At 55.9% G+C, this 13,001-nt stretch overlaps 1 protein-coding gene across 4 annotated transcripts in view; it reads left to right on the top strand.

The window, feature by feature from the left end:
- Window positions 1-13,001, top strand: part of PDE5A (phosphodiesterase 5A) — a 97,456-nt gene that overhangs the window by 41,067 nt on the left and 43,388 nt on the right. For all 4 annotated transcript variants that reach the window (XM_079152905.1, XM_079152907.1, XM_079152906.1 and 1 more), the window contains exons 8-11: window positions 2,010-2,118; window positions 2,952-3,039; window positions 8,900-9,075; window positions 10,196-10,255. In XM_079152905.1, coding sequence (XP_079009031.1) covers window positions 2,010-2,118; window positions 2,952-3,039; window positions 8,900-9,075; window positions 10,196-10,255 — 433 coding nt within the window. The remainder of the gene's footprint in view (window positions 1-2,009; window positions 2,119-2,951; window positions 3,040-8,899; window positions 9,076-10,195; window positions 10,256-13,001) is intronic.

The raw sequence follows: 13,001 nt of genomic DNA, 5'->3' as shown, positions 1-13,001 counted from the left end.
GGGAGCCCCGTGGCCACGCGGCTGCTCAGCCTGTCCCCGTCTCTCCCACGGAGCACACGGGCTTCTCAGAGTGGGTCAGACCAAATCCACTGAGTGAGGATCTGGGAATCACCAGCGTTTCTTACAGAGCCCGGGGTGAACTTGGTGTTGTGTAGTGTTAGTAGACATTTTCCACTGAAGTGACCAGTGCAGCGTCTCCTGGCTCCTGAGTTACTATGGCGATGATACAGTAGTATCAGTTACTGCAACTGGTGCCTGCTTACAAGAGATGTGTGCAACGGTTTCTTGCTTCTCCAGTGTACTTCTTTCTCCTGGTGGCCACCTTTATTCTTTTTCTTCTCCTCCTCCTCCTCCTCCTCCTCCTCCTCCTCCTCCTCCTCCTCCTCCTTCTCTTTTTTGTGGGGCAGGGGGTGGTGGTGGCTGGGGATTGAACCCAGGGGTGCTAAACCACTGAGTTGCACCCCCAGCCCTTTTAGTGTTTGATTTGGAGACAACTTAGGTCTCCCTAAGTTGCTGAGGCCACCCTTGCATTTGGGATCCTCCTGCCTCGGCCTCTGAAGTAGCTGGGATCACAGGTGTGGCCACCACACCTGGCTTGCCTTTGCATCTGCTCTTTGGCTGCTTCTCGTCACCTTTTCCCTAGGGCCTTGCTGTGAAGTGGTTGTGGTCTCACACACTGCTTCTGGCCCTCAGCCTGCACTCAGGAACTTTTCTTGAGCATTTGCCATGTGTGGCAAGTGGGAAGCGGAGTCAGGAGTACTTCTGCAGAGGGGGCCCTGGTCACTCCCCTTCCCAGGTGCAGCCTGTCCCCAGAGCAGCCATCTGGTGTGCATCTGCTCCAGGTCCACTGTCCTTCCGTCTTCCTTCTTTCACTGACACCGGACCTGGTCCTGGCTGGTCTAAGCACTAGGTTTGAGCTGGAGTCAGAGTGGGGGAGGGAAGGCTAACGCACCTGGGCCAGGAGAGAGGCCAGCGACTGGGAAGCCCTGCAGAGGAGCCACCAGGACTCCGGGACACAGTGACACTGTCCCAGGGGCAGCTGGTGGGCCAGGTGTGGAGGACCGAGAGGCCAACTAGAGCTGGGAGGATGGGGGCGAGAGGCCTTCCTCCCGTCCTGGACTGTGGCGTATGCACGTCCCTCCTGCTGGGACCCGTGTGCAGCTGTGAGGCCACAGGGAGACGTGCAGGTGTGAGGCCAGGGATCTGTTTCCACAGCCCCAGCCTCCTCCAGAACACTGCCGTTGTCTGAGGACAGTGTTTCTGTCTGCCCCTCCCAGCACTTGCAGGTCCCTTTGCATCGCCCCATCCGGGGGAGTCTTCGTGGTCAACCTGTTCAGCAAGAGACTGGAAAACAGTGGAAATATCTATGTTAAAAAAAAAAAAAATTTGAAGAAGATGATTTTTAAATTTTAACAAAGGTCACGAAGACCTCAAAGCATAAAAAGAAGAAGATAGAGAGAGGTTGAGGCGAGGGGAGGTCCTGGGAAGGGGCAGGAGGGGACGGCCTGGAGAGGTGTTCCTAGGCATCCCTGTGGCCCTGCTGGGGTGCCACCTGTGAGGCGGGTAACTGGGGAGGTGGAAGCACCAGGCCTTGGTCCTGCAGAAACCCAGCGGGAATCACCGCATTTACAGTGATCCTCGCTTGTCCCCAGCACTCAGAGGTAGTGAGCGCATCCTGGTGGAGCTGGTCAGACACACAGGGTGTGCACACCCTGCACTCCCGCCCGAAGGTGGTTTGGGACGGGTCTGGGGCTGCCCACCACGAGGGGCCCCCAGCTCAGCCCTGGCTCTGGGCGCTCTGCGAAGGCGGAGTGAGCCCTTCCAGGTGTCCCAGTGTCCTGGTGCACACAGGTGCTGCAGCAGCCTGCCACTCGAGCTTCCCAGACCTTAGATCCCAGTGGGGGCGAGGCTGCCTGATCTGAGGGTGCAGCATTTGCCCGGTGGGCACACTGCTGTGGTCCCCCAGCTCTGGGTGGAAGGAGGAGGCGCTTACGCCTGCCTTTCCACAGGGAGCGCGATGCTGGCAAAATCAACTACATGTACGCTCAGTATGTCAAGAACACCATGGAGCCACTTAATGTCCCCGATGTCAGCAAGGACCACAGGCTGCCCTGGACGGTGAGTACTGCTGTGGATTCAGGCTGGCCTGCTGCCGGTCGGCCTGGCGGCTCCTCCGGAGACCCTGCAGCCGCGTTGTGAGGGCGGGTGGCGCGGACCAGGCGTCTGTCATGGCCGGGCTGCCTCTGCGTGCTCGTTGTTACAACACATACAGTCAGTTGCTAGAGAGCAGGCCTGAGGCCGTCCCTCAGACCTGTGGCCTCCTGGGAGCATGGCTGGAGGTCTCCATTTCCACTCGCAAACACGAAGCCCCTCTGGTTCCCAGTCCTGCAGTCGGTGGCCCACCCTGGTGAGCCGCCCTGTGTGGACGCAGATCTCTGTGGACGGCAAAGCACAGAGACCTTGTCTCAGACGTTGGTGGCTCTGTGGTCGCGTTTCAGCAGGGCCTGTGCTCTGAGGGAGCCGCCTGTGTCCTGTGCTCTTGCCCACCCAGGACACCTGTCAAAGATGGCCACCCAGGCAGCAGGAGCAGGGGAATTGCTAAGTGGAACAGTGGGAGGCAGGACGTCTGGGGCGGGCAGAGCATGTGGACGCGGCAGGTCTACTGAAACTGAGATGTGAGCCTCACAGTCTCACAGATCTGAGGAAATATTTACTTAAATTGCTGCAAAGTAGTGGGAAAGTTAAAGTAACGGGACACCTTGTACAGAATTGTAGTAAGACCGCCGCTTCGTGTGTGATTTCAAGGCAGTCTGCACTTTTCCTGCTCCATGTTTATCTCCAGTTCAGGGATAAGTACGTCGTGGCCTCAAGGGAGCCACGTGGCTCTGGGGTTCTCGAGCGGGAGGTTGACCTCTTATCGTGTTGGGTGCTTCACTTCTGTTTTTACCTAGAATGAAAACACAGGAAGTGTGAACCAGCGGCGCATTACAAGTTTGCTGTGTACACCTATAAAAAACGGAAAGAAGAATAAAGTCATAGGTAAAGCCTTTCCACTAATCTGTTCTCTGCACCTGCTTTTAAAAAATGTCTTTCCAGCTACTTCTTCCACATGTAAATTTAAGGAATAAAGTGTCTGAGAAGCTGTAAAAGTTGGAATGATATAAATATCTTGACATAATTGTGTTGATGAATGCCAACAAGGTATTTTGTTAACCATAATGTGTCTTTGGCCAGGCACAGTGGTGCACACCACTTCTAGCTACTTGGAAGGCTGAGGCAGGAGGATTGCAAGTTGAAGGCCAGCCTGTGCAACTTAGCTAGACCCTGTCTCAAACTTCAAAAAATAAAAATAAAGGGCTGTGGTATAGCTCAGTGGCAGAGGTCTACAACCTCAATACCAGTACAAGAGAAAAAATTCATTTTTGTAATTATTATAGTTCAGTTTCATCAGAATTGTTTAAAAGCAATGTGTTGAAAGTTAGTAGTCCAAGCGAGAGAGAAAGCAAGTTGAATGTGTGTGTTTTAATCCTGCTTCTTAGTCTTGATTTTTTGAATGTGTAGTTTAGATTATAGGTTGTGTTCATTTATTCATTCAGTAGATATATAACAGTTATAGGCTGCTCCAGCACTCGGAATAGCTCAGTGAGCAGAGCAGAAATCCCTCCCCTGGGGACCCTGCGTGCACATGCAGAGGTTACAGGAAAACCTGGACCTCAGGATGGTGGGAGGCGCATGCCCAAAAGTGGCGCTGTGAAGCCTCCTGGTATTTCCCTGGTATAAGGTCATATTCAGTATAGGGCAGAAGGCATGTGATTCTACATGCCAGTCATCACGACTGACTTGGTGAGAAGTCTCCCTCAAGGACCTGGAGGCAAAGGAAGATAAGTGCCTCCTGAAGAGCAAACTTCAGAACCGAAACCCTAACTGGAGCAACACTTAGTAAATTCTCCCCGGAAAGCACCACTCGTTTGAGTGCAAGACTCGCCTGGGATGTGACTAGAGCAGAGCATCTGCAGAAGGAGGGGTCAGAGGCACCACTGATGAAAGCAGGAGGAGGCCAGCAGCAGAGCTCTAGGCCCCGCCCTCCCGCGCCCTCTTGGTGGAGTGGGAGTGGGCAGGGCAGACAGTGGCCTCCTCAGCTCCAGCCCCTGGGCTGGTCTGCCTCCCTGTAGTGCCTGCTGCCACGGAACATGCCCGCCGGGGGTGCACGGGAGAGAACGCAGCCTCATGTGCCCTCCGTCTGCTGGCATTCTGAAAGCCACTTCCTGAGCCCGTGGACTGGACCTGGCGAGGCTGGGAACGATCTTTCTTTGTCGTGCACAGAGACGATTATGGTTTCATAAATCAGTCCTGTCCACTCATCATTGTCTTTCCACACAGGGCGGACGTGTCATCAGCACGCCAGTCTGGCATCTAGGCCAGGGTGGAAGCCCATCCCTCTTACTTGGCATGTTCCCAGCCTGCTGGACGCTGCCACCAATGCCCGAGGGTCTGTTTGGTCAGCTGCTCAGTTGCCATGCTCAGAATCCAGGAAGCAACTAACACCTACCAGACCCCCAGCACAGCAGGTTCAAGAAGACCACAAGTCCTCTGGAGGGACGAGGAGGCCTCCGGAGGGACACCAGGGCAGGGTAACACGGTCAGCCACCGGGGCAGAGAGGAAGGCTGGTCATGTTGTGCCTCCCTTCTGGAGACCCGTCTCCTGTGAGTGGGGAGGTTCGCTGGAAGCTGCCTTTGACCTTGGAAGATGGGCGATGGAACCCTGGGAGAAGGGATGCTCACTAGGAGTTGCCAGAGGGGAGACAGGTGCCTGCTGCCCCAGCCACCCCTTCACTCTGCCCAGCGGGGCCTGGATAGGCACCGGCCAGGGAGCTGCAGGACCCCAGAGGACCCACAGCAGGCTGCCCCACACCCTTTCCCCTGCAGTGGTCCTGGGTGTCCCCTGCGGAGGCAACTCAGTGACTTCTAGGTCTCTGCAAAGAACTCACATCTGAGATCTGCCCGTGTTTAGACAGATGAGCACAGTGGTTTTAGAAGGCAGTGGAGTGTTCTCTCAGGCACACATGGCCTGTCAATTTGCTTGATGACAGAGCTGAGAGTGAGCAGGCCTGGCATGCAGAGGGAAGAGACCCCGTAAACAGAAAGCGGGAAATCCTCTCCATGGTGGACGTGGAGGCAGGCGGGGTGCTCGGTTGACCCCGAGTGTGAGAGAGCTTCCTGCTGCTCTATAAACTGAGGAGAAGGGTGAAGACGGGAGTCTGGTGGCACCAGTGGGTCGGACGTTCAGCGTCCTGGGTGACTCAGGGCCTGTGGAGCTGCTGCAGAAGGCAGAGCACACAGAAGAGCTCCAAAAGTGAGCATCAGGTGGCCACACGGCCCTGGCGTGGCAAGAGTCCCGGGACCTGCATCCGTGTCCGGGCTGCCACCGAGGTGGCTGCCACCCTCCTCTCCTAGGACAGCAAGGTGCTGCAGGGCCTTTCCACCTGCGTCTGACAGGCTCTGACCGCCAAGACTGCACGGGGGGCTGCACCCACAGTGAGCCTCCTTACGGGGTCAGCGCGGCCACCTTAGCGTAAGTGCACCCGCAGTGCCACGTGGCGATGGGTCGCCTCACGCAGGCTGGCTCTGGGGTCAGGGGCCATGTGTGTTGGCCTGTGGGGCTGCCCCAGCCCTGCACTTTGCCACGCTGTGGAGGACGCTTTGCTTAGCCAGCCCGGGCATGTCGCAGAGTGCTCCCGTGGGCCTCGGACACTGCATCTTCCTGCCGCTGGGCACTCGGTGTGGGCTTCGGATGGTGACCGTTGGGGCGGTGACCTGCTCACCTGCCTTGGCAGTGTGAGCCCAAGGCGTGAACAGGCATTCCTGCGTTGCCAGCTGTGAACCACTCCCTCATTTGATTTTCCTATATCCAGTTTTGTCCCTGGTGATATCACTGCTTATTTGCTGGTGAAACATCTGCCAGCGTTTTCCTGAAGCAAGTAGAATTCAATCCCCGTCGCCTTCCGCAGTGCTGTGGCTGTGTTACCAAAGTCCCCAGTGTCTTCCTGGTTAGAGAATCGTAAACAGTGCCTAGGGACAAGGCCACCAGGAAATGGAGCTGTGGGGGCAGAAGCAGCGGGAAGAAGATAAAATGAAGGTCATGGCCAAAGGCCATAAGATGAGTCTGCACAGGAAAGTAGACATGGGGACTGCAGCTTCCGGAACTGACCAAAGAAACAGAAAACCAAGGAGAACCTCCCTGGGGACTGGGAACGCGGAACAGAGCCGAGCCAGGCACTGAGGAATTCCTGTGGGAGGGAGTGTGGACCATTCCGAGCGCGTCGTACACAGATGGGCAGACACTGAGTCGGGTGGCAGCGTGGACATGACACAAGTAGAACTCGAGGTAATGGCGAAAACCGAGCGCCCCAGCCGGCCCTTCCGAGACTCCTGGTTAGTGTTAGGAATTAAACAGATCTGGTGGGCACAGGGGGCTCTGCACCTGTGTTTCACAGTTTAAAATGTGAATTCTTGTCACGCGTCCATCTGACATTAAATGCTGATGATATACACACACAAAGGAGTCGAGATTCCTGGAAAATGGAGCAGGGGCGTCTCTGGATTGCAGCATGCTGAGGTGGGAATGTGTGTTGCTGCAGGGAAGAGACTCACGTGGGAACTGGAAGCACCTCCCGATGACGAAAAGGAAATCAGAGTGCAAAGCAAGTCAGGCCGTTCCAGAGAGTTAGTGGTCATCTCAATGTCCAGTGGTCATCTCAACGTCCACAAAGCTACGCTCAGAGGAGAACGTCGTCTCTCAGTATCATTGATCAAGGAGCCCTGAAGTCATTGTCACGCATTCCCGAGAAGAAGGCCCAGAGCAGTCCCTTCCTCTTTCCTGCCTTTGTGCATAAATGGGAAGAGGGAGAACAGCATGGAGCTGAAAAGTGGACTTGGGACATGGGAAGAGGTGACCAGAGCTCAGGGCAGGCGGTGACAACCAGGTCCCCGCCCGAGGCTGAGGAGAGAAACTGCAGGGAGCAAGGACAGGGGGCGACCACAGGAGGAGGTGGGGAGGGGCTGCAGGACAGGGAGAGGGGCTGCTGAAGGTCCTTCAGACAGAGAGAGGCTGTGAGGCTAGGCAACGCTAGACGCATCAAGGAGCTTAACTGTGTCCATCGTGGCCACTGACAAGCCACATTCATTTAAGGTGAAGCTGCCTGAGAGTCAATCCCCTCAAGCAACAGAAGAGATGAGGCCAAGTGGACCCTCCCGGAGGAGCTGTGTAGTGCTGTGGTGACGAAGCAGACAGGGGCTGCTGGAGGGCCCTGGCAGGAGCCTAGGGGCTGGTGTCAGCAGCTGAAGATGAACAGCATGAATACAGGCCAAGACCAGCCTGTCAGAGGACGATAATGCAAAGATTCCCACTTACAAAATGTCAAGGAGTGAACTTGGGCAGAATACATACTGCCTACATTGAAACAAGTGAGTTGCACTAAAGATCTGTAACAAGTGCGATGACTGAGCCTTCAGAGCCTCTTCTCTGAGATCCTGACTCTCCCAGGTTAGAGTTACAGTAATTTTAACACGTGCCTTTGTAAGATATTTATCAATATTCACAACATTTCAGCCAGGAGATATAAAAGAATCAGAGTTGATGGATGCAGACTTGCCTTATGGAAACTTCAGATGGAGTTGTCAGAGTAACATAATTAGTGTGCTTTGCCTGGCAGCAGACACGGCAGGACTCATGGAAGAGGAGAGTGTCTAAATGCAGACCCCAGTCTGGAGTGTTTAATTGGGCTGCTGTAGGTTACAGAACACATTTCATTGGTTGATGCCATTTGACTGACATTTTATTTATTTCCATGAAAGGGGAAAAAAATGATTTCATTTAACTATGAGAAGCTACTGATTGTAAGATAACTTCAAAAATATTAAAATGGAGAGAAAGTGGATGTTTGAAACACAGAGATGTGTATCATCTGAGCACTTCAGACAGGGCCTGTCTATGTTGGAAACTGGTAGAGGTTTTTGTTTTGTTTTGGGGACCAGGGATTGAACCCAGGGGTACCTGACCACTGAGCAACATCCCCAGCCCTTTTTGTATTTTATTTAGAGACACTGAGGGCCTTGTTAAGTTGCTCAGGCTGGCTCTGAACTTCTGGTGCCTTCCTCAGCCTTCTGAGCCTCTGGGATTACAGGCAATGCTACCCCTCCCGGCTAGAGGTCTAACAATACGCTCAGACACAGAGTGAGAACAACGAACCCAGGCAACGTCACCAAGTGTCTCCTGGAGACACCACAGGCTCAGATTCCCGTGATCAGCTCAGGAAAGACTGTCCTGACGTTGACATAGGCTTCCATTCCCACAAGCTTGACTTGGGAGGTCATGACCTCTTCCAAGATGGTCAGATCCGCTGTTCCTGAGTAGATGGTCACTTCATTTGTGTTTATCTGCAGGATCAGGTGGCATCTGCAAACCTCCTCAATGCTCCAGGGCATCCTGGAGACTGCGGGCTGCCTGTGCGAGGTGCCTGCTTTCGGCCCCCTTTCTGTGTGCTGTTGCATTTAGCTTCTGGTGTCTTGGTGAGAAGGGCCGTCCGTGACCCAGAATTCCAGTGTACATCAGAATCATTCCCTTGGCAAGTGTTCAAAAATCCAATTAGTTTCTAAAGGACAGATTGTCTTTGGGGACTCGGCTGATCTGAATTCCACGCCGAGCTGGAAGGAAGTAGTCCTTAGAATTTCTGAACACAGCAGTGTGGTTAGGACTGCATGGAGTGGCCCTTGTGGAAACGGAGCTGGCCCGTTCCAAGCTGCTGTGGTGGAGGGAGATGCAGGCTTGCTAAGAAAGCAGAGCGGCCCCGGGTGGCCGAGGTTGGTCACACCTGACGCGCTTCACTCTCCGTTCTCGCAGGGGTGTGCCAGCTGGTCAATAAGAGGGCCGAGAACACGGGCGAGGCCCAGCCGTTCAGCCGCAGTGACGAGCAGTTCCTGGAGGCCTTCGTCATCTTCTGTGGCTTGGGGATCCAGAACACGCAGATGTACGAGGCGGTAGAGAGAGCCATGGCCAAGCAGATGGTCACGCTGGAGGTGGGCTGGAGTGCACGCCAAGGACACTCAGGCAGAGCCTTCGGGACCCTTGAGGGCCTGGGCCACTTGTGCTGGACCAACCTGGCTTTTCTGCAGAGGCGTCCCTTGATGTGGCCACCAACGCAGGGTCTGCCACCCCATGGCCTGTCCCCTGCCCAGAGGACACTCCACAGGGACACTTGTGAAAAGTGTTTAAAAACCCAAACAACAGCACCGCTAGGCACGCCTGAGCATTAAAACGAGGGGAGGAGGGTTGGTGGGAAGGAGAGTCTCCCTGTCGGGGTAGAGCCCGGACCCCACGCCTCAGGCTCTGATTCTGCAAGTCTGCAGAGGCGCTGGGGCTGTGGCCTCATCAGAACAGAACCTCAGCGTTGTTATTTTAAAAACCGCATTAGACATTCTAAATGACACCATTCCCTTGGAGTCTCGAGGTCAGTAGGGAAGAGCGGGCCTGACTGTCGTGGGGGGACACCTAGTGGGTAGGCGAGAGCCGTGTCCAGGCCTTGGTCCTCCCTCTGGCCAAGACTCTCCGTGGGAGTGCCTGAGCGCTGTCGGGGCTGCTTTGCCGTCCAATGTGCCCTTGGCCTGATTAGCGAGGTGAGGGACCCTGGCGTCCACATTCGGCTTTGCCCTGTGAATTCTGCAGCCTCACATCCTCACAGGGCCATCAGAGGGCCATTCGAAAGCCCTGTTCTTTGCAAATGTCAACTTTAAAATGTCAGCTCATGCAGTCTTTTTGCTTAATTTCTGTACAGAAGGGGGAAAAAAAAAAACAAAACTAAAATCAGTGATTTTTTGTTGTTGTTTTGTTTTGCTTTTTAAAATACCAGTTCAAAATAAATCTTCCTCAGTTTAAGCCGGGGCCACTCTGCAGTGGCTCGCACGTCGGTTGCCTCAGCCGTCAAGGAGGTTTTCAGGGGTTCTCATTCAGCACAGGAGCGCAGCTCTGGCTTCTGAGGTGGGCTGGGAACCCAGCAGTGGTATTCGCTCCATGGAGTGGGCAGCCGCTGGGGTCAGGTGCTCCGAGGAGCCGGTTACCTTCCCAGGAGGCCCGGCCGGCCCCAAGTCGACTCCTGTCCTTCCCCTGGTGCTGCCTGCTTAACGCTGCCCTCCTCCCCAGGTCCTGTCCTATCACGCCTCGGCGGCGGAGGAGGAGACCAGGGAGCTGCAGGCCTTGGCGGTAAGCACTCCTTCCTTCAGGCCTGCGACTGGGTTGCATCCTTGGTCGTACTGGACTGCTCCTCGGACACCAGCCCCTGGAGTGGGGCCTGGACCTTGACCCGTGGAGTGGAAGCTTCTGGCTCGCGACGCGGAGGACGCTTGACTCTGACCCCTGAGTGGACGCTTGCACGGAACTCGTAGGGCCTCTACTCTGACTCCTGGGTGGATGCTTGAGAGGGACTCTTAGGGCCTCTACTCTGACCCTTGGGTGGACGCCTGCGTGGGACTTGTAGGGCCTCTTCTATGACCCCTGAGTGGACGCTTGAGAGGGACTCATAGGGCCTCTACTCTAACACCTGAGTGGACGCTTGAGAGGGACTCATAGGGCCTCCTCTCTGACTCCTGGTTGGACGCTTGACAGGGACTCGTAGTGCCTCGACTCTGACCCTTGAGTGGACGCTTGAGAGGAACTCGTAATGCCTCTACTCTGACCCCCGAGTGGATGCTTGAGAGGGACTCGTAGGGCCTCTACTCTGACCCCTGGTTGGACGCTTGACAGGGACTCGTAGGGCCTCTACTCTGACCCCTGGGTGGACTCCTGTGTGGGTCTCGTAGGGCCTCTACTCTGACCTCTGGGTGGATGTCTGTGAGGGACTCATAGGGCCTCTACTCTGACCCCTTATGGACGCTTGAGAGGGACTCATAGGGCCTCTACTCTGACCCCTGGGTGGACGCTTGAGAGGGACTCGTACGGCCTCTACTCTGACCCCTGAGTGGACGCTTGACAGGGACTCATAGGGCCTCTACTCTGACCCCTGAGTGGACGCTTGAGAGGGACTCATAGGGCCTCTTCTCTGACCCCTGAGTGGACGCTTCAGAGGGACTCGTAGGGCCTCTACTCTGACCCTTGAGTGGACACTTGAGAGGAACTCGTAGGGCCTCTACTCTAACCCCTGAGTGGACGCTTGAGAGGGACTCATAGGGCCTCTACTCTGATTCCTGAGTGGACGCTTGAGAGGGACTCATAGGGCCTCTACTCTAACCCCTGAGTGGACGCTTGAGAGGGACTCATAGGGCCTCCACTCTGACTCCTGGTTGGACGCTTGACAGGGACTCGTAGTGCCTCGACTCTGACCCTTGAGTGGACGCTTGAGAGGAACTCGTAATGCCTCTACTCTGACCCCCGAGTGGATGCTTGAGAGGGACTCGTAGAGCCTCTACTCTGATCCCTGAGGGGCGCTTGAGAGGGACTCGTAGAGCCTCTACTCTGAACCCTGGGTGGACGCCTGCGTGGGACTCGTAGGGCCTCTACTCTGACCCCTGAGTGGACGCTTGACAGGGACTCATAGGGCCTCTACTCTGACCCCTTATGGACGCTTGAGAGGGACTCATAGGGCCTCTACTCTGACCCCTGAGTGGACGCTTGAGAGGAACTCATAGGGCCTCCACTCTGACCCCTTATGGACGTTTGAGAGGGACTCATAGGGCCTCTACTCTGACCCCTGAGTGGACGCTTGAGAGGGACTCATAGGGCCTCTACTCTGACCCCTTATGGACGCTTGAGAGGGACTCATAGGGCCTCTACTCTGACCCCTTATGGACGCTTGAGAGGGACTCATAGGGCCTCTACTCTGACCCCTTATGGACGCTTGACAGGGACTCATAGGGCCTCTACTCTGACCCCTTATGGACGCTTGAGAGGGACTCATAGGGCCTCTACTCTGACCCCTTATGGACGCTTGAGAGGGACTCATAGGGCCTCTACTCTGACCCCTGAGTGGACGCTTGACAGGGACTCATAGGGCCTCCACTCTGACCCCTTATGGACGCTTGACAGGGACTCATAGGGCCTCTACTCTGACCCCTTATGGACGCTTGAGAGGGACTCATAGGGCCTCTACTCTGACCCCTGAGTGGACGCTTGAGAGGAACTCGTAGGGCCTCTACTCTGATTCCTGAGTGGACGCTTGAGAGGGACTCATAGGGCCTCTACTCTAACCCCTGAGTGGACGCTTGAGAGGGACTCATAGAGCCTCCACTCTGACTCCTGGTTGGACGCTTGACAGGGACTCGTAGGGCCTCTACTCTGACCCCTGGGTGGACTCCTGTGTGGGTCTCGTAGGGCCTCTACTCTGACCTCTGGGTGGATGACTGCGAGGGACTCATACAGCCTCTACTCTGACCCCTTGTGGACGCTTGAGAGGGACTCGTAGGGCCTCTAATCTGACCCTTGGGTGGACGCCTGCACGGGACGTGTGGGGCCCCGACTCTGTCCCCTGGGTGGACGCCTGCGCTGGCCGCGGGGGACCCTTGCTCCTCAGCTCTGCTTGCTTCCCAGGCAGTCACAGTGTCCCGGAGCATCCTTGAGGACCACCTGGCTTTGTGGCACCTCTTACTCTGGGTCTCTCCTGCAACTGCTGCCCCCGTACGTCCTGCTTAGGCCAAAGCCAAGTGTAGTCTCCAGTCTCGGGCGCTGGGCACAGGCAGCCCCGGGCAGCCACTGACTGGCGCGGTGGCAAGGCTTTCTAGTCTGCAATGACATCGAGGGCTGCGTGGCTTTAGCGCCTGACCCTGTGGCTGTGCCTGCTGTGTGTGAAACATTGCCCACGTGGCCAGTGCTGCTGAGCCCACGGGGGAGGAGGGGCGTGGACATGGTCCTCTCGGCACTGCCTCGGTGGGTGCCTGGAACCTGCGCACTCAGGCCTTCTGATGTCCGTGCAGATGACAGACGTCGAGGGGTGACCAGCCACCTGGGGAGTGGAGGG

The sequence above is a fragment of the Sciurus vulgaris genome, assembly GCF_902686455.1.
Source record: "Sciurus vulgaris genome assembly, chromosome: 9".
NCBI classification, from domain to species: Eukaryota; Metazoa; Chordata; class Mammalia; order Rodentia; family Sciuridae; genus Sciurus; species Sciurus vulgaris.
Note: the sequence above shows the minus strand (reverse complement) of the source record. Positions and strands in the feature narration are given on the sequence as shown.